This window comes from Rhinatrema bivittatum, chromosome 3 (genome assembly GCF_901001135.1).
Source record: "Rhinatrema bivittatum chromosome 3, aRhiBiv1.1, whole genome shotgun sequence".
Lineage (NCBI taxonomy): Eukaryota > Metazoa > Chordata > Amphibia > Gymnophiona > Rhinatrematidae > Rhinatrema > Rhinatrema bivittatum.
In genome coordinates, this window is record NC_042617.1 from 32,043,001 (window position 1) to 32,063,932 (window position 20,932).

The window sequence follows — 20,932 nt, forward strand, 5'->3', positions numbered from 1 at the left end:
GGGAGAAGGGGAAATGGTATTGCAATATATCACTGTTGGGCAGATTGAGAAGCAAGTATATAGGAATAAAATAGTTCATCTACTGAGTGGGAGAAGTAAATTACTAGAAGCATTGCTCAAGAGCATACCAAGTAGGCTGGGACATGGTGGGCTGTAATGGATAGTATTCTGTTTAACATCCAATAGATAGAAAGTAGATGTTTAATTCTGGAGGATTACTGAAGTGCTGGTCATGGAATGTGGTGGGGTTGGGATCTCCTATTAAGACAGAAAAAGCTTTATCTCACATTAATAGACTAAAGGGCAACATAGTCTGTCTGCAAGAGACAGATGACAGAAGGACAACACAAGAAATTGAAGAAACGATGGTGCAGTCAAGTGTCTGCAGCCACAGCCACAAAATGGGGTGGCCATAATGATTCATAAGAATATATCATTTAATATGGATAAGATAAGCACGGATGAAGATTGCCGGTATATTATAGTGAAGGGAAGCTTATTTGGAAAGGTAGTTATCCCACTATATATAATCCAAATTAGTATGACCATTCTTTCTACACTAATTCTACCTGTAATTCTGGGAGGAGATCTACACTAATTCTACACTAATTCTACCTGTAATTCTGGGAGGAGATCACAATTGCATTATGGATGCTTCATAAGACAAATGCACAAAGACTAAGTCATGTCAAGTGGGTAAAGGAAAGGGGGTGAGTTTCCCCTGTGAATATTTAGGTATGATAGATATTTGGAGGAAAGGGACTATACTCACTATGCACGGATCCATGCAGCAAATTCGAGAATAGATTATTTTTTTATATTGAGGAGCTGTTTTTATACACTGTATGGGCAGATATAAGGAATTTAATAATTTCAGTCCACTGCCCAGTATTATACACGCCTCAAAATCAAATCAGATCTAATGCTTCTGTGATTCAGCAGATGCCTCATTGGTTAAGTAGGAACTCCAACTTTGAAGTTATTTTTAGAAGCAAAATGGACTTTATTTGAGAAAGATAATGCTCAGCATAAGTCAGATCTGATCCTCTTCTGGGAGATGGCTAAAGCAGTGATGCATGGGGATATAAGCTATGCGATCTCCCAGAAGAGAAAATGGAATAAAGATATTCTAGATCTGGAGAAACTCTTACAGTACTTTAAAAACCAGATGAATAGGGTTCAATCTGGAGATTGGAGGGCTAGATTTATGGAAACAAAGGGTATTAAATGATGTTCTCAGTAAAAGGGCTTAAGTGTCCATTTTTGTATTCAAACAGAAATTATTTCAATATGGAAATCACCCAGGTCGCATGCTTGCGAATATATTTATTTATTTTATTTATTTGAGTTTTTTTCTATACCGGCATTCACGGAGTTCGTATCATGTCGGTTTACATAAAACAAGGGGTGAGCAATACATTATAACGTACATAACTATAACATGAGAGTATACATTACAAATTATAACAAATTATAACAAGTGCGCAGAAAAAGAAGTTACAATAAAACAGGGATGATTCTAACTGGGAGTAGAAGAAGAGGATGATAGAAGTTTAACAAGAAGAAGAACGTTGCGGTGGTTGGTAATATATAGTGAAACGTCAAAGACAGTTGAACTTTATCAGTGGCCTCAAAAATATGCAGGGGGAATGGATAATTACCAGCGAAGGAATTGGTAAGATTTTTCAGGAATTTTATCAAAGATTATAAACCAGAGAATTTATAGATGGATACAAATGAAGATTTATGGAAGGTGTTGCGGTCGGTAACTCTTACCAAGGGCTTTGGGCGGCAGGGAAGCCACCACCGCTGCAACAACCTTCGCGCTCCAGGCGTGGTAGGCCGCCACATATGATGGGGCGCGCTGTGCCAGGGACGCTGCTCTGCTGTGCAAGCGTACCTAGACGCGCACGCATGCATCCTTCTGCTACTTAAAAGGCCCATGGCGGAAAACCTCCTACAGTGCCCAATGATGACATTACCTAGGCCTTACTATTTAAGGCCCAGCCAGAGCTGCCCTGCACGCTTCAGCAACAGGTTGAGCTTTTTGGAGTAGCTGGTTACGTGTTCCTGCCTCTGTGTTCCAGAGGTTCCTTCTCCTCTCCCTTGTCTTGTACCTCCAGATTGCTTCCTGGCTTTGACCCTGGTACGATTTCTGGACTTCACCTGTTCGCCGCCTATCACGACCCCGGTACAACTTCTGGACTTCGTCTGCCTGCCGTCTGCCTCGACCCTGATAAGTCTTCTAGATTCCACTTGATCGATGCCTGCCTCGACCCTGGAACGACTTCTGGATTTCGGTTGACCACAGCCTGGCCTCTTCTTTTGTGGGAGTCTTTGCCATCGGAGACCCGCACCTAAGTCCAGCTGGCCCCAGCACCGAAGGGCTCAACCTGCGGCGAACGAGGGCTGGTATTGGTGAAGGTCCTGTTGGGTCTCTGCGTCAACCAGTTCCACCTACCGACAATGAGAACCTGTAGGGCTCCTCCCTGCAGGTAGTGGCAACCTTGTCTCAGCTCAAGGGTCCACCTTTACAAGAGTTTGCTGAGGCCATGGACCCGGTGGACCCCAGGGCTGCTCAGAAGATCCAGCAGCAACAATTCCTGGAAGCCCTGCCGAGACAACGGTATATAAGTACAAATAAACCTTAAACCATCTTGATGCCACCACTGCGTCAACAAGCACCGGACCTCTGGTTTCACCCATAACCGTGGTAACCTTCCGGTACCAACTAGGTATGCAGGGGACCCTGAACAATGCCGTGGATTCTTAAATCAGTGCTTTATGCACTTTTCTTTTCAGCCTGCACAGTTTTCCAGTGACACTATTAAAACCACCTTTATTCTCTCTCTTCTTGACAGGAAGGCCTTAGCCTGGGCCTCCCCTCTCTGGGAGTGTGGAGATGCATTGCTGCAGGACCTACAACAGTTCGTCAAGACCTTTAAGCAGGTGTTTGATTAACCAGGTCGACTGGAAACTGACGGACTGGAGCTGCTGCATCTGCAGCAAGGCTCCAGACCTCTGATGGATTATGCTATTGAGTTTCGTACTATGACCACAGAACTAAACTGACAAGATGAAAGTCTTCTAAGTATTTTCTAGAAGGATTGTCCTCCCGAATTAAAGATGAGCTGGCTGCTAGAGAACTGCCCGACTGCCTAGACACCCTTATTGACTTTGCTGGAAGGACTGATCGGTGTATCTTCAACAATGGGCCTGAGAGCTGCGAGTACCATGCAGACAGTTATCATTCTTGCATCCCCGTACGCTAGCTCCAGTGACAGCACCTGCTTCAAACCACCTGGAAGAGCCCATTATTGAGGAAGAGAAGAACCATTGCCGTACCCAGGGCCTCTGTTTTTACTGTGCTAGAAAGGGGCACCTGCTGGCACAATGCCCCGTGAAACAGGGAAACTACTAAGCCTAGGAGTCAGTGGGGAGATGTCCCTAGGCCATACGGTTCCCACTCCCCAACTCAATCTTCCCGTAGAGATCACTTCAGAAGGTTGCGTATTCTCCATGCTCGCATTACTGGACTCCAGTGCAGGCGGGAACTTCAACAATCAATTCCTGAATGGCAAGGAAATCAAAATGGGATTCTTCTTTGGTAACGAAATGGAATCTGTACCAGGAACACCCAGCATCTTCAAGGTCTGGGAAATCAGGGCCAGCAGTTCATCTCTATGAAAGAACCATTACATGGTCCAATACAGTTCCAGTCCTGGAGGAATTTCCCCATCTTCCAGGGAATCAGGATCAGTCTCATCATCAGTGCCATCTGAGTTCCTGTCGGAAATACCCACAGTGAACTGAGGTGTGCCCTAATGCTGAACCATAGCACTGTAAGAGGAAGGGGCCACTGGCTGAGGCTCCAACCTGATAGGATTGGGAAAAGCAGAGGACTGTGCCTGAAGGAAGGTCTGTAAAGCCTGAAAAAACTCCACCCAAGAAAAAGCAGCCGGATCCAGGCCAAACCCAGAAGGAACTGGAGCAAGGCCCACTGAACTGCCATCTCCTGCAGAGGATCCAGTCAAGGGAGTGACAGGAACTGGTATACCTCAGGACAAAGCCATAATCAAACCATGATCAGGATGGAAGGATCCAGGCTTAGTGAAATCAGAGGAAGCCATCTCTCCCTGAGCATCCAAACAGCACTGACACAGGTTAGAAGATAGGTGAAGCTCAGAAGCCATGATATGACATGCAACACAGAGAGAAAGGTGCTTAGACTTCTTGTTTACTGGTGCCATCAATGGCAGTGAATGTGCATCCAAACGGCTCGCACTCAAAAATTTATGTGCACAAAAATTAGGCAACTCAAAGGTAAGCACTGCCGAATACACGCACAACTTGTACATGAAGGTCTGAGCGTATTATCACTCTAAAAGCTTGTGCACGCAAAAGGCGCGCCCAAAACTGAGCACACAATGCATGCACAGAACCAACACACTGCACACACCGACGTCCTGTAGAGGGCAGTAAAGCACACACAGAAGCGCGTGAAAACGCCACTGCGTTTTACCACGCAGCTCACAGGCAAAAAGCCTAACTGCGGGGCCTAGCCCACCAGGGCTGCTCAATTCGCCAGCCTGCCCAGTTCCCCCAACCCCCACGGGAGCAGGAACTAACGTCAGAACGGCGTGCTGAGCAGACCTGAAGAAGTCCTACAAACCCCTCTAACTGTCTCTGTTTTGGAAGGTAAAACTTCTTCCTTTTTATTTATTTATTTTAAACTTATCTGATCTCAGTGCTTACTGGCTGAGTACAGAGACGGTCTCCAGCTGCGGAGGGGAACGGGTATCTGCCATCACCACCACGCTCGGTCTCCTGCACCCGCTGCCTTTCAGCTGTACAATCAGCTAAATTCACTCCAGCCAAAGCAGATACCGGATCAAGGCACACATCTGAGGGACCACAGAAATCACTTCAGGAATTCTCAACTGGGGGAGGGACCACTTAGAATCACTGCAGGAGAGAAGAAAATTATTCCTTACCTGCTAATTTTCGTTCCTGTAGTACCATGGATCAGTCCAGACAGTGGGTTATGTCCCCAATCCAGCAGATGGAGTCAGTCAAAGCTTTGAGGGGGCGTCACCATAAGTGCTACTACCCCCTCTGCAGGAGTTCAGTATCGAGTATATCCAAGCCCGAGTAAACCAAGAACCCCCAAATTGGATCAAGTTTAAGGAACGGCAACAATCAACCGTATAACCTAAGCAACAAAACCGTGCCCGCCCCACCGACGGGTGGAAGGACAAAAGGTCAGCGTGTCAACCCCAAAACGGAACTGTGACAAACAGTGAAAAACTGAGCAATCGTGAAAGACAGAAAATACTACCGTCCCGTAGAGGGAAAAACCCCGTCGAGCAGGAGTAGGACCCAAATGCGGTGGGCGTCTGGACTGATCCATGGTACTACAGGAACGAAAATTAGCAGGTAAGGAATAATTTTCTTTTCCCTGTACGTACCTGGATCAGTCCAGACAGTGGGATGTACCCAAGCGTCCCTAAACCGGGTGGGGTCCTGCGAGACCCGCTCGTAGAACCTGCTCACCAAAGTGTCCAAAGACCGAGGAAGCGAGGTGAAGACGATAGTGTCTGGAGAACGTGTGTAGCGATTTCCAGGTGGCCGCTCTACAGATTTCTTGAGAGGAGACCGAGCGGGTCTCCGCCCAAGAGGCCGCCTGAGAGCGTGTAGAATGCGCAACAATACCGGGTGGGGGAGTCCGCCCCACCCCAATGTAGGAAGCGGCAATGCCAGCCTTCAACCATCTGGCAATGGTCGTCTTCGAGGCCTGAGCCCCCTTCCGAGGGCCGGACCAGAGGACGAAGAGATGGTCAGAAGTCCGGAAGTCATTCGTAGCCTCCAGATAGAGGTGCAGGGTGCGCTTGACGTCCAGAAGCCGGAGAGACCTTGGCTCCGAAGCGGAGAAGGAAGGAAGCTCCACCGTCTGATTCACATGGAACGCGGACACCACCTTCGGGAGGAAGGAGGGAACAGTACGAATCGAAACCCCGGAATTCGAGAACCGGAGATAGGGTTCTCTGCACGACAGGGCCTGCAGCTCCGAGATGCGCCGAGCGGAGCAGATAGCCACCAGAAACACCGCCTTGAGAGTGAGATCCTTGATCGTCGCATTCCGCAGTGGTTCAAACGGAGGTCCCGACATGGCCCGTAGCACCAGGTTGAGACTCCAGGAGGGACAAGGATTCCGCACCGGAGGTCGCAGGTGCTTGACACCCTTGAGAAAACGGAGAATATCCGGGTGTTGTAGCAGGGAACCCCCGTCCCGCAGGAGCGAGCCAAGGGCGGCCACCTGAACCCGGAGTGAGTTGTAGGCAAGTCCCTTGTCCACCCCTGCTTGCAGAAACTGAAGGATCTGAGGAACCGAAGCCTCAGAGGGACTCATGTTCAGTCCGGCACACCACAGCTCGAACACCTTCCAGACTCGCACATAGGCTACCGACGTCGAAGTCTTTCGAGAACGCAGCAGTGTTGAGACTACCGCCTCCTGGTAGCCCCGGCGCCGGAGGCGGCGCCTCTCAAAAGCCAGGCCGCAAGACAGAAGAGTTCTGCCTGGTCGAAAAATACCGGGCCTTGGTGAAGGAGGCGGGGGAGATGTCCCAGACGGATGGGTCCGTCGATCACCAGTTGGAGCAGGTCCGCAAACCAAGGTCGTCTTGGCCACTCCGGAGCGACGAAGATCACCGGTCCCTGGTGTACCTCTACGCGGCGGAGTAGTCTTCCCACCAGCGGCCACGGCGGGAACGCGTAAAGAAGCAGGTTGGCCGGCCACGGGAGTACGAGAGCGTCCACGCCCTCCGCTCCCCGCTCTCTCCGGCGGCTGAAGAACCGGGGAGCCTTGGTATTTCGTGCGGACGCCATGAGATCGAGGTGGGGGGGTCCCCACCGTCGAACGAGCAGCTGCATCGCCTCGTCGGAGAGGGACCATTCCCCGGGGTCCAAGAGCTGACGGCTGAGGTAATCGGCCTGTACGTTGTCCACGCCCGCGATGTGCGAGGCCGCCAGGCGGGCCAGATGCCGCTCCGCCCACTGCATCAGCATCTCTGCTTCGAGCGCGACCTGCGGGCTGCGGGTGCCGCCCTGTCGGTTGATATAGGCCACCGTCGTCGCATTGTCCGATAAGATCCTGACCTCCCGGTTCCGGAGGAGTGGCAGGAAGTGCTGGAGCGCTAATCTGACCGCTCTGGTCTCCAGTAGATTGATGGACCACTTCGATTCCTCCGCGGACCACGTCCCTTGTGTGGCGCTGCGGTCGCAGACCGCTCCCCATCCTACGAGACTGGCGTCGGTGGTTACCACGACCCAATTTGGCAGATCGAGAGACATGCCGCGGGCCAAATTCTCCGGATTCATCCACCAGGTTAGACTGTTCCTGGCAAACAGCGGTAGAGGAAGGAGCACCTGGTAGTCCTGTGAAAGCGGCTTCCAACGTGATAGAAGCGCTCTCTGTAGAGGCCTGAGGCGCGCAAATGCCCAAGGGACCATGTCGATGGTGGAACCCATCACCCCTAGGAGCTGCAGATAGTCCCAGGAGGTGGGAACCGATAACGCAGAAAACCGTTGTATGTGATCCCGCAGGGCTCGCGCCTTGTCCTGACGTAGAAAAACCGCGCCCAGACGGGTGTCGAAGGTCGCCCCCAGGAAATCCAGGCGCTGCGAGGGTACCAGGGAGCTCTTGGAAAAGTTCACAACCCATCCTAGGGACTGCAGAAACTCTATAACTCTGGCTACAGCCTCCTGTCCATGCTGAAAAGACTTCGCTCGGATGAGCCAATCGTCCAGGTAAGGATGAACGAGAATCCCCTCCTTCCACAAGGCAGCCGCCACCACCACCATGATCTTGGTGAAAGTGCGCGGAGCCGTTGCTAGCCCAAACGGGAGAGCCACAAACTGGAAATGTTGATCCAGGATCTTGAACCGCAGAAGACAATGATGCTCCCGGCGAATGGGGATGTGGAGGTAGGCCTCCGTCAGGTCCAAGGAGGCCAGGAATTCCCCGCGATGCACCGCCGCGATCACGGACCGCAGCGTTTCCATGCGGAACCGAACCACCCGGAGTGATTTGTTGACTTCTTTCAAGTCCAGAATGGGCCGGTAGGATCCGTCCTTCTTTGGCACCACGAAGTAGATGGAATAATGGCCCGAGCCCACCTCTCCGAAGGGCACGGGCGCAATGGCGCCTATCTCCCAAAGTCTGTCCAGGGTCAACTGCACCGCCTGTCGCTTGGTGTCCGAGCCGCAAGGGGAGAAAATGAACCGTCCCTTTGGAGCGCGGACAAACTCCAACGCGTAACCTTGTCCGATGGTGTCCAAGACCCACTGATCCGTGGTGATTTGCGCCCACTCCTCGTAGAAGAACGCCAGTCGCCCCCCGATCCTGGGGACGGCGGAGTGGGCGAGCTGAACATCATTGCGAGGACTTGGGAGAGGGTTGTCCAGCTGCGGGGGCGGGCCGCGCGGGGCGGCGCCCGCGAAAGGAGCGAGACCAGGGCTGAGACCTGGGGGCAGAGGGCCTGGCTGCCGCCGGTCTGTAGTTCCGGTAGCGCCGTTGCGCCCTGGCTCTGGTCCGCGAGGACGAGAACGCCCTGGTGGAGCGATACCTGTCTTCCGGCAGGCGATGAACCGCATTTTCCCCCAGCGTCTTGATGATTTGATCCAAATCCTCCCCGAACAGGAACTTGCCCCTGAATGGCAGGGAGCCCAGGCTCGACTTGGAGGATGTGTCCGCCGCCCAGTTGCGGAGCCATAGGAGGCGCCGTGCCGCTACCACCGAGGCCATGGAGCGGGCGAGGACCCGAAACAGGTCATAGGAGGCGTCAGCCCCATACGCAACCGCAGCTTCCAGTCTATCCGCCTGGGCGGCCTCCCCGGCCGGTAGGACCTGAGATGTGAGCAGTTGTTGAACCCAGAGAAGGCTGGCCCGCTGTACCAGCGAGCTACACATCACCGCCCGCAGACCTACCGCGGAGACCTCGAAGACCCGCTTGAGGAAGACTTCCAACTTGCGATCTTGCGCGTCTCGTAAGGCCGCTCCCCCTGTCACTGGGATGGTTGTCCTCTTCGTGACCGCTGTCACCGCGGAGTCCACTTTAGGTACCTTGATGAGATCGAGAAAATCTTCCGGCAGCGGGTAGAGCCTCTCCATGGTCCGGCTGCCCTTAAAGGAAGCTTCCGGGGCATCCCACTCCCCGGTGAGAAGCTGAAGGAAAGAATCATGAATGGGAAAAGCCCGAGCCCTCGGTCTCCGGGCTGCCAGGACCGGATCCCCCTTCTTTGAGGAAGTGACCACAGCGGGCGCTACGGGCGCGGGCGGCTCCGGCGGTGGATCGAGGTCCAACTCCTTAATAACCTGTGGAAGTAGGTCCTCCAGCTCTTCCCGCTGGAACAGACGCAGCGTGTGCGGATCATCACCCTCTGAAGTGGAGTCCCCTTGAACCGGATCCGCCGGATCCGATCCAGGGGAACCTGGTCGTGAGCCCGCAGTCCCCGAGCTCCCCGGGAGCCGGGCACGAGCGGGAGGCAGAGGGGCCCCCACACCCGCCGGAGCGGGGGGGGCCGGTGAAGGTAGCGAGGGCCGCGGCATCTTGTTTGGAGGAGGTCCCGTGGGAGCCTCCAGGCTCTGCAGATATGCGGTGTGCAGCAAAATAATAAACTCTGGGGAAAACCCCTGTCTACCCGAGGGGGGCTCCGAGGGGGGGGGCCCCGGGGAACCCGGCCCCTGCGGGACTGTCTCCGGGTCCGATTCCGGGAGTAAGTGTGGCGGGGATTCCCCAGCATCCCCGGCCCCCAGCGCTGTCTGTTCCCCCTCAGGGCGTGCAGAGTGTAAGATGGCCGCCGTTCCCGCCAGGAATGGGGGAGGGGCCGGCCCCCGCCGCCCGGGCAAGCCTGTGAGCCGAGGGAAATCGATGCGGGGCCGCGAGGTGCCTTCCCCCCCGGGGAGACACCTCGCACAGATGCCCTCCCTCGAGATCCGCGAGCCCGGCTCGCCGCAAGCAGAGCAGCGCTCTGGCCGCGGCATCGGAGCTGTGCAGGAAACAGGCCCGGCAGATCAAAAAACCACCCGGCAGAGCCTCGGGGGGGGCCGAGAACGGGAGCGCCGCTGCGGGGGGGCCCGGACGGCCTGCACAACCCGCCGAGGACGAAAACGGCACCGCGGGGGGGCCTTCCTGGCCGCGCGACCCGCCAACGACGACCTCCCTGCCTGCCTCCGCAGCCCACGAGGAGCCGCGAAAATGGCCGCAGGCAAGAGAGAGAACGCGGAGAGGCCGGTCCTACTGGCCTCCGCGACCGTCCGAAGCAGCAAACTGCAGGGAAAGAAGCAAAAACAAACACTGCACTTACCCCGCACGCAACGAAAGAAGAAGGAGAGAGCAGACAAACATAGAGGGAAGCCACGCCTCCCAATTAGGGCCCTCTAACTCACTTTACACTTTTTTTTTTTTTTTTTTTTTTTTTTTTTAACAAAACTTGATCCAAAAAGAAGTAGGCAGAGAGAAGAAAATCAGATAAAGAAGTACAAGGAATGCCTGAGGTAATCGGGAGCAACCCGTATTCCCTACTCGCATCTGCTGGAGTCAGAAGATACTGAACTCCTGCAGAGGGGGTAGTAGCACTTATGGTGACGCCCCCTCAAAGCTTTGACTGACTCCATCTGCTGGATTGGGGACATAACCCACTGTCTGGACTGATCCAGGTACGTACAGGGAACGGGGCTTTTCCTTATTTAAAATCTGAAGCAGTCCCCATAGGGGGATGCATATCCACCATCTGCTGGAGATGGAGAATACTGGCAAGCTGGAGTCACTGCAGGAGTATATATACTGTGATGTCAGCTTGCTGTGTCTCCATCTGCTTGTTGGAAATGCAAAGTTTAATATTAGGAGTCTAAATTCAGGAAACTGATCTGGGCGTCATCATTGATAATAAGTTGAAATCTTCTGCCCAGTGTGCAGCAGCAGCCAAGAAAGCAAATAGAATGCTAGGGATTATTAGAAAAAGAATGGAGAATAAAACAGAGAATATCATAACGCTTCTGTATTGCTCCATGGTGTGACCTCATCTTTGAGTATTGTGTGCAGTTCTGGTCACCACATATTAAAAACGATTTAGCAAAATTAGAAAAGGTGCTGAGAAGGGCAACCAAAATGATAAAGAACCTGGAACAATTCCCCTATCAGGAAAGGCTGAAAAGGTTAGGACTCTTCGGCCTGAAGAAGACAGCTGAGGGGAGATGCGATAGAGATCTATAAAATAAATGAGTGAAGTGCAACGAATAAACATTAATTGATTGTTTATTCTTTCAAAGACTAGGGAACGCAAAATGAAGTTACTAGGTGATAACACTTAAAACTAGTAAGAGAAAATATGTTTTTTATTCAATGCATAATTAAGCTCTGGAATTCATTGCCCGAGGATGTGGTGAAAGCTAATAGTGTAGCTGTGTTTAAAAAAAGGTCTGGATAAGTTCCTGGAGAGAAAGTCCATAAACTATTAAGGTGGAGTTGCAAAAATCCATTTCTTATCCCTGGGATAAGTAGCATGAAATCTATTTCTCTCTTGGGATCCTGCCAGGTTCTTATGACCTGGATTGGCCACTGTTGGAAACAGGATACTGGGCTTGCTGGACCTTTGGTCTGCCCCAGTATGGCAAATCTTATGTTCTTATGTACTTAAGCGACAACAGCCAGGTATGGATATGACATTAAACAGAAAAGTTATTTAGGGGGATACACAGACAGACATGGAGGTCACATAAGTCTTCTTTCCTTAGAAAAGCAGGCTATTTTGCTTTGTCTAAAATTACTTTTTTTTTTACTATTACATTTCTGAATGTATTTGTAAGAATCATAAAATAAAGTATAAAAGGAAAGCAGGCTAAAAAGAGGGTCAATTTTCAGGGAGGGTGGTTTTCAAAACTTTTTGTGTGGGTAAACACCTGTTTACTGACATAAAAAAGGCCCATTTGAGAAAATTTTTACTCCCTTCCACTGAGAGTTAAAGTACCCTGCAGAATTTTACTTCCAAGGAGCAGGGCTAGGTTGGGGGAGGGAAAGTACCTGCAAGGATTTAATACTGAAAACCCCGTGCATACTTTCATGCATGTACTTAAGCTTCAGCTTAATAGGAGATGCTAATTACACAGGTACAAAAGTACTGACTTTCCCCTACCAAACCTCAGTTTTCAAAAGAAACTCCATGGCAGTTTCCCTTTGAAAATCAGATTGCAGGTCTGGAAACCTATTTGCATTTGCTTCCTTTCCCCCATTGCAGATCTAGGAGTGGAAGGTGGAGGCCACCATTGCTTTAATCTTCAATTATGAGGGCAATTTTTCAATAGCTTTGGAAATCTCCCTCCCCAGGTATTCGGTTTAGATCAGTAAGATTTGTTTAATATTAAGTTCTATGCATTATGAAAGATTCTGGAGTTCATATGATTATTTTGTTATGGCACGCAAACATTACACAGAAATGTGTAGAGGTCCATGAAACATTTTGAGGCTGAAAAGGGGTCCACGTTCCCTGCAGTACGGAATTCTTTGTATCTCCTACTCAGAAATAATGGAAGCAAACAAATAAAAAATAACACTATATCTTCTTACTTTGTTTTCAGAAAGGTTCAGGCTTTTCAGTTTAGGAGTCATGTAAAAAAGTGAAGAAAGGCCATGAAGTCTGTAGAGACAGTTGGAGCTCAGGTTCAGAGCCAAAAGCTGCAACAAAAAAGAGAGAGCAGTTGCTTGGCAATTCAGCTTAAGAGTTTATATTTCAATACATCATATATCAGGCCATTCTCACTGTGAAATAATGCTCAGTTGCTGAGCATCTAGATAAGTTAGCTGGATACGCCTATCCAGCCAGCTTAACTGGGATATTCAGCGGCACACCTGAATATACCCGGCTCTCTTAAAAGTTAGCTGGATAGGTATATCCAGCTAACTTTAGACCTGCCTGCAGCGCGGCCCACAGTTAGCCGGTTAAGTTCAACGGCTAACTCCAGCCTACTGACTGTCCCAGGAACACCCCAACATATCCAGCTAAATTCAGCCAATTATTTTGCCAAATATTTTGCCGAATATCATAGCTAAGCCCTTTAGATGTTTAACTTTTCATATCTACCCCAATCATAAAACCGGTGTGATATGTATACTTTACAGGAACATCGGTATATAAAAATTAAAAATAAAAATAAATAAATAAATAAATAAATAAATAAATTTAAAAGGCCTCCGTTTCTTAAACTTGAGAATCAGTTCATTAATGCAGTATTTCACAAAACACTGCCGCTTCTTCTTCATGGACATCAGACACCAAACTCCTACTTCCATAGTATCACATTAAAAATATGAAAATGGACATTTCCCAAGTCACAGCCTCCTGTGGAAGGTGATTAGTGTTCATCAAAGTAATATTTTTCACAAAATACACATGACGGTCTTGTTTAATCATGCCTTAGAGATCCATAAGAGCATTTATTTTATTCTTGTTAACTGCTTCTCTAGTCACAAATGAAACTGCCCATAAAAGTATACAAAGGGAAAAACAAAGTGATGTTGCTTACCTGACAGCAGGACAAATCAGCCACACAAGTGGGATGATGTCATTCGAAGGTGCCAAGACAGAACAGAGCTGCCACTGCACCAAGTCTCCTAGGTCTCTATCACAAGCTAACCTTTGTTACAATTCTGCTTGTGGGATAGGCCCACAAGCAGCCTCTCACCTCAGCGGGGCCTGGAGTCCACTGCTGCTGACGCTGTTCCTCCGTGGCCTGTGGCCGCCCATCTCCGCCTCTCTTCGCAGCCAAGAGGCTGCCGCTGAAGCTTCCCCCTGTGTGACCTGGAGGCCACCGCCGCCGGCCTCCAGGCCACACAGGCAGCCAGGAGGCCACCACAGACATCCTCTTCCTGCGGCCTGGGAGCTGCCTTCTTTTCCACTCCTCGCGGCTAGGCCGCCACCGCTGCTCTTTGCCATGCGGCCAGGAGGCCACCACCTTCCTCCTCCTGCGGCCTGGAGGCTTCCGTTGTCCACATCCTCTTCCGTGGCCAGGAGGCCATTCCGGAGCTCCTCTTCATGCGGCAGGGAGCCGCCATCAATCTTCCTTCTTCGCGGCAGGGAGCCGCTCACAACGGGGCCTGCTTCCTCCTTGCAGCATGGACACCGCTCTCCAAGGTCCTGCCCCTCCTCCTAGGCGTGCAGCCGTGCCTCTCCGCCTTATTTAAAGGGCTAGCAGTGGGCAGTCCTCCTGGGCTCTTCCTGCTGACGTTTCCAGGGCGTTTCCTCTTCAGCCCTATAAAGAGGGCCTTTCCTTCAGTCAGTCTTCGCAAGGAGCCAGTCATGGAGTTGGATTGCTCCTGGATTCTCCGTTCCAGTTCTTCGTTCCAGGAGACCTCTGTGATCCTTCTTTGCTTGTTCAAGGCACTCTGTTCTTCGTTGGTATTCCTTGTCTTCATCCATGGTTCCTGAACCTTCGTCTTCATCTTCGTTCCATGTCTTGGTCTCTCGTTGGATCCCGTGTCCAGATATCCAGATATCCAAATGTCCCTGTCTCTAGATGTTACGATGTTCCTGTCCTTTGATGTCTTCATCTTCTGATATCCAGTCTCCGGATGTTCCTTGTTCTGATGTCCCCGGTCCAGAAGTACCTGTGGCTCCATGCTTCGTGTTCCAGACGTCCCTGAGGTCCTCCTCTCCAGAGGTCCCTGATGTCCAGATGCCCTAGATGTCCAGATGCCCTGATATCTTGGTGTCCTGAGGTACCGGTATCCTTCTGTATCCGATAACCTACGTTCCAGTTCCGATGTTTCCAAGTTCTGGGTTCTGATCTTGATGTTTCCAAGTTCCGGGTCCTGATTCTGATGTCCTTTGTCCAGTTCTGATCCTGAATTACCGCTAGTTCCTAGTTCCGGGTTCGGCTTTGCCTCGCCCAGAACCTCGTCTCCAGCTGACTTTCCCGAGAGTAAATCCGTATCGATCTGGTGTACGTTTCCGATGGCTGGAGTCCTCTTCCGGTTGGATCCTTACTCGAGCACTGCCTGGATTCCTCCTTCATCCTGATCCTCAGTCTTGCGCATGTCCCGCTCTCCACGTGGTCCATGACCAACCTCTTCAGGATGTGTAGGGCATGCAGTGGGACAAGGTGGTCCGTGATCAGCCCACATTGGCTGTGTAGGGCGCCCTGAGGGGCAGTGCCAGTCTAAGTCTCCAAGCATCCTAAGTCCTTATCCTCGTCTCGTCCAAGTTTCCTCGTCTCGTCCGAGTTCCAAGCATCCTCATCTTGTTCAAGTCTTCAAGCCTTGTCCAAGTCTCGAGTTCCTGTCTTATTCCAAGTTCCAGTACCATTGCCTGTCCTCGACCTCTGTCCTGTTGCATCTGCCGCTCCCTGCGGCAGGTCCGAAAGGTCTATCGAGTGGCCAGAGGGCTACCCCAGAGACTAGCATTGCATTGCTGGGTCTCTTCCAGTGTGTGCAGGTTCGGCAGAGGTTAGGGCTCCGGTGGTCAGCCTGTCCGCCCATGCTTGGACACGCCTTGCCTGCCTCAGCGCTTCCACGGAGCTCCTCTCTGCAGTCACGCAGTGGTCCAAGGGCACACCAATCTCCCCGGAATAGGGCCGCTCCTAGCGCTCCCTCAACAACCTTCACATCTAAGGGGAAGAGGGTGGAATACATCTAGACTGTGCTTCTAGAATGGTTTGTTTTTTTTTTAACAATGACCACGCCTCTTGGACCTTTTTTACTTTTGTAGCTGCTCCTTTCAGTTTTTTTCTAACAATTTTTCTCATTTTATCAAAGTTTCCCTTTTGAAAGTTTAGCACGAGAGCCATGGATTTGCACACTGTTCCTCTTCCAGTCATTAAATCAAATTTGATCATATTATGATCACTATTGCCAAGCGGCCCCACCACCGTTACCTCTCTCACCAAGTCCTGTGCTCCACTGAGAATTAAATCTAAAATTGCTCCCTCTCTTGTCGGTTCCTGAACCAATTGCTCCATAAAGCTATCATTTATTCCATCCAGGAACGTTATCTCTCTAGCGTGTCCCGATGATACATTGACCCAGTCAATATTGGGGTAATTGAAGTCTCCCATTATTACTGCACTACTAATTTGGTTAGCTTCCCTAATTTCTCTTAGCATTTCACTGTCCGTCTCACCATCTTGACCAGGTGGACGGTAGTATACCCCTATCACTATAGTCTTCCCCGACACACAAGGGATTTCTACCCATAAAGATTCAATTTTGTATTTAGTCTCATGCAGGATGTTTATCCTGTTGGACTCTATGCCATCCCGGACATAAAGTGCCACACCTCCTCCCGGGTGCTCCTCTCTGTCATTGCGATATAATTTGTACCCCAGTATAGCACTGTCCCATTGGTTATCCTCTTTCCACCATGTTTCTGAGATGCCAATTAAGTCTATGTCATCATTCACTGCTATACATTCTAATTCTCCCATCTTACTTCTTAGACTTCTGGCATTAGCATACAAACATTTCAAAGTTTGTTTTTTGTTTGTATTTTCATTCTGCTTTTTGATTGATAGGAATAATTTTTCTAATTATTGGAACCTCACTGTCGGGATGCCCTAATTCTAATGCATCATTAGTATCCTTTGAAGATACCTCTCTCCGAACCATGCGCTGCTGAGCGACTATCGGCTTTCCCCTTTGTTCTAGTTTAAAAGCTGCTCTCTCTCCTTTTTAAAGGTTAGCACCAGCAGTCTGGTTTCCACCCTGGTTAAGGTGGAGCCCATCCCTTCGGAAGGGACTCCCCCTTCCCCAAAAGGTTCCCCAGTTCCTAACAAAACTGAATCCCTCTTCCTTGCACCATCGTCTCATCCACGCATTGAGACTCCCTGCCTGCCTGCCTCTGGTGACCTGCGTGTGGAACAGGGAGCATTTCAGAGAATGCTACCCTGGAGGTTCTGGATAACAGCCTAAATTTGGCTTCCAGAACCTCCCTCCCACATTTTCCTATGTCACTGGTGCCCACATGTACCACGACAGCCGGCTCCTCCCCAGTGCTGTCTAAAATCCTATCTAGGTGACGCGTGAGGTCCGCCACCTTCGCACCAGGTAGGCATGTTACCAGGCGATCCTCACGCCCACCAGCCACCCAGCTATCTACAACTATGACGGCAGACCTAACCCTTCCCTCCTGGGCAGTAGGCCTTGGGAAGATATCCTCAGTGCGAAAGGACAATGTATCACCTGGAGAGCAGGTCCTTGCTACAGGATCCTTTCCTGCTGCACCTGGTTGGTGCTCTCCCATCATGAGACCTTTTTCCGCCAAGGCAGCACCAGGGCTGCCAGTCTGAAGTTGGGACTTGACTACTATGTCCCTGAAGGTCTCATCTATATATCTCTCTGTCTGCCTCAGCTCCTCCAGGTCTGCCATTCTAGCCTCCAGAGATCGGACTCGTTCTCGGAGAGCCAGGAGCTCTTTGCATCGCATGCACATGTACAACTTCTCACTGATGGGTAAAAAATCATACATGTGACACACTATGAAAAAGACTGTGAAGCCCCCCTTTTGCTGCTGGACTGCTGCCTTCATCTCAATTTTGATCAGTTCCTAGTTAAGTTTTAGGTTGCTATGGGAGTAGGAACGTGTCTAACGTCCTTTAAATATATTAGTGAATTCACTATGTGGCCTACCGGGGTCTGATGGAATTCTCAATAAAGTTTTTGTTCACAACCGGATCTGGAAGGTGGGTCGGCAAGCCTTCATTTAGAAGCTCGAGAAGGTCCGCCACCTGAGCCTGTTTCTCTCTTGCCCCGAGACCTACAGAAAGGCCAAAGGGGTGCTGTAACTCCTCCTTATCCTCAGCAACTGAGGAACTGGAGACTCGCCCCACTTACTGGCCAGTTTTTCCAACTCGCTCCCAAACAAGAGCGAGCCTTTAAAGGGCATCTTGGTAAGATTAGCTTTGGAGGCTGCATCAGCTGACCAATTTCACAATCAGAGTTGCGAAAACTTCTGCTATCACCGAAGCCTGGCTGCTATCACCAAAGCCACTCCTCTGGCCTAGGTACGGACCAAATCACAGACTGTATCTGCTAAAAAGGTGGCAGCAGGCTCCATAACCGCTCTGGAATTTCCTCCAGACTCATCAACCTCCTGAGGGAGAAGCAGACAAGATGCGCCACTAGGGCACAACAGGAAGCAATCTGTAAAGTGATCACCACTGCCTCAAAGGCTTGCTTAAGAATAGCCTCAATCCTTCTATCATGTACATCCTTCAAGGCCACTCCTCCCTCTACAGGGATAGTCGTCTGCTTAGAGATGGCACATACCACCATATCCACTTTGGGAAAACACAAATGCTCTTTCACAACCAGATCCAGGCCTTCCGATATTTGACCCCCTTTAAAATTTGCCTCTAGGGCATCTCTTTCTTCGCCGTCCCCGGCCCACATCTGAAGACCTGCGCGACCGGCGCCCAAGCCCCGCCGGGGGAAGGTCAGGTCAGTGCCCGCCTTCCACTCCGGGGAGGCTCCAGCGCCAGCCGCGCTCGATTTCCTGAAAATTAAAACAAAAACGGAAAAAAAAGAAACGCAGCCACCGCGACAAGGCCCGCCCACGGCAAGCCCTTCGACCCAATCAGGGTCAGCCCGGCAGACAATCAAAACTTCGCGCTCCGAGGCGCCATCTCTCTTTCTTCGCCGTCCCCGGCCCGCATCTGAAGACCTGCGCGACCGGCGCCCAAGCCCCGCCGGGGGGAAGGTCAGGTCAGTGCCCGCCTTCCACTCCGGGGAGGCTCCAGCGCCAGCCGCGCTCGATTTCCTAAAATTAAAACAAAAACGGAAAAAAAAGAAACGCAGCCACCGCGACAAGGCCCGCCCACGGCAAGCCCTTCGACCCAATCAGGGTCAGCCCGGCAGACAATCAAAACTTCGCGCTCCGAGGCGCCATCTCTCTTTCTTCGCCGTCCCCGGCCCGCATCTGAAGACCTGCGCGACCGGCGCCCAAGCCCCGCCGGGGGAAGGTCAGGTCAGTGCCCGCCTTCCACTCCGGGGAGGCTCCAGCGCCAGCCGCGCTCGATTTCCTGAAAATTAAAACAAAAACGGAAAAAAAGAAACGCAGCCACCGCGACAAGGCCCGCCCACGGCAAGCCCTTCGACCCAATCAGGGTCAGCCCAGCAGACCTTTAAGCCCCATCAGTCTAGGCGTCGCACGCCGAGCGTCGCACACCGAAGGAGCACGACAAAGGGGCTGGCCCCTTTGTGCGCCCCTTAGTGCAGACCAGAAGAGCAGCCCAGAAGCCAGGTCTCTAACCCAGCTGGTTCGGCAAGGTAAGCCCAACAGCTTATTCCATTAGCGCCAGCGAAAGCAGTGCCTGTTCAACGGCCTAACCTACTAGCCCTTGATGAACCTCAGTCCCAGATCGGAGTCTACCACCTTCTCCCGGATACCTCTAGCCTAGAGGGTACTCCAACCTGCTGTCTACATATCCGCTCATCCGTCCACCATGCTTCCACTTTCTATCCCCATCATCTACAACCAAAGGTGGAGAGCTCCTAAGCTCCCTACACCCCACCTTAACCGCCAACAGAGAATCAGGCCCATCATGCTGACACCCATAACCCAATGCCTTGGCCTGGCTCTTCTTTCACTCACACTATTCAACGCACAATCTATATCCAAAAAAACCACCATACTCAATTACTTCTTATCCGACTCAAAACCTGATATTTGCGCTATAACAGAAACCTGGTTACAACCCTCCGACATTGCCCTAATCAACCAGCTTCCTATCCAGAACTACGATATACTATCCATACCCAGACGTAAAAAAAGAGGAGGAGGCCTGCTCCTAGCAGCCAAGAAACCACTAGGCCTGACACTGCAGACATCCAATTCCATAGCAAACATAGAATTCGCGCTATTCAACTCTAAACATCTTATCATTGCACTAATCTACGCTCCCCCCGGAATTCTTGAATCAAATCCTTCCCCAATCATTGAGCTAACAGCAAAACACTTGAACTCTGGAAAACCAGCCATTTTGATGGGAGACTTCAACCTCCATGTGGATGCCCAACCTCAATCCTCCAACTGTAAAACTCTTCTCTCCTCCCTCAACCATATGGGCTTCAGACAAATAGTAAAAGATCCCACCCACAAAGCAGGTCACACCTTAGACCTTATCTTTATAAACGAAGGTCTCTCATCGCACTCCACTCCTACCTGTTCCTCGGTACCTTGGTCTGATCACAGCATCATCACATCTATGTTAGAGATATCGGAACCTCCCCCCCACACAACCCAAACAATCTCCATTTCGATTAGAAAACAGTGCCCAGGAGATTACCTAAGCAAACACCTGACCAAGGAACTAATGAATCTAGACCTTACAGACACCAACACAGCTACATCTTCTTGGCTCAACATCACTAACAAGGTCGCCGATCAAGTATGTCCCATGAAAACAAAGACCATCAACCCAGACAAGGACAACAGGAAGCCCTGGTTCACTACAGAGCTGAAGTCACGCAAACACGAGCTTAGAAGCAAAGAAAACCAATGGCGAAAAAACCCAACTAAAACATCCCTCCTCAACTACAAATCATGTCTTAACTCATACAGAAATGAAATCAACAAAACCAAGAAAGAATTCTTCTCCAAAAAAATACACCACTTCTCATTTGATTCAAGAGCCCTCTTCGCCTACGTCTCAGCCCTCACCAAACCTCCTGGACCGTGCATCCCCGATGACCAAGCTCTTATTAAAGCCAATGAGCTAGCCAACTACTTTGACAACAAAATTACCACACTCGCTGCCCCTCTCAAAGGGACACCCCCGCACACAAACGTCACCAGTTTCCACAGCTCGCAAACTCCTATAGCACCCGCTCTTCAACCCAACACTTTCACCCCAGAGCTCACATCCCTCGAACCCACGTCCACCTTG

At 50.8% G+C, this 20,932-nt stretch overlaps 1 protein-coding gene across 3 annotated transcripts in view; it reads right to left on the minus strand.

Moving 5' to 3' along the window:
- LOC115086762 (nuclear RNA export factor 1-like) overlaps positions 1–20,932 on the minus strand; it is a 433,094-nt gene that overhangs the window by 257,327 nt on the left and 154,835 nt on the right. For all 3 annotated transcript variants that reach the window (XM_029593060.1, XM_029593058.1, XM_029593057.1), the window contains one exon: positions 12,624–12,731. In XM_029593060.1, coding sequence (XP_029448920.1) covers positions 12,624–12,731 — 108 coding nt within the window. The remainder of the gene's footprint in view (positions 1–12,623; positions 12,732–20,932) is intronic.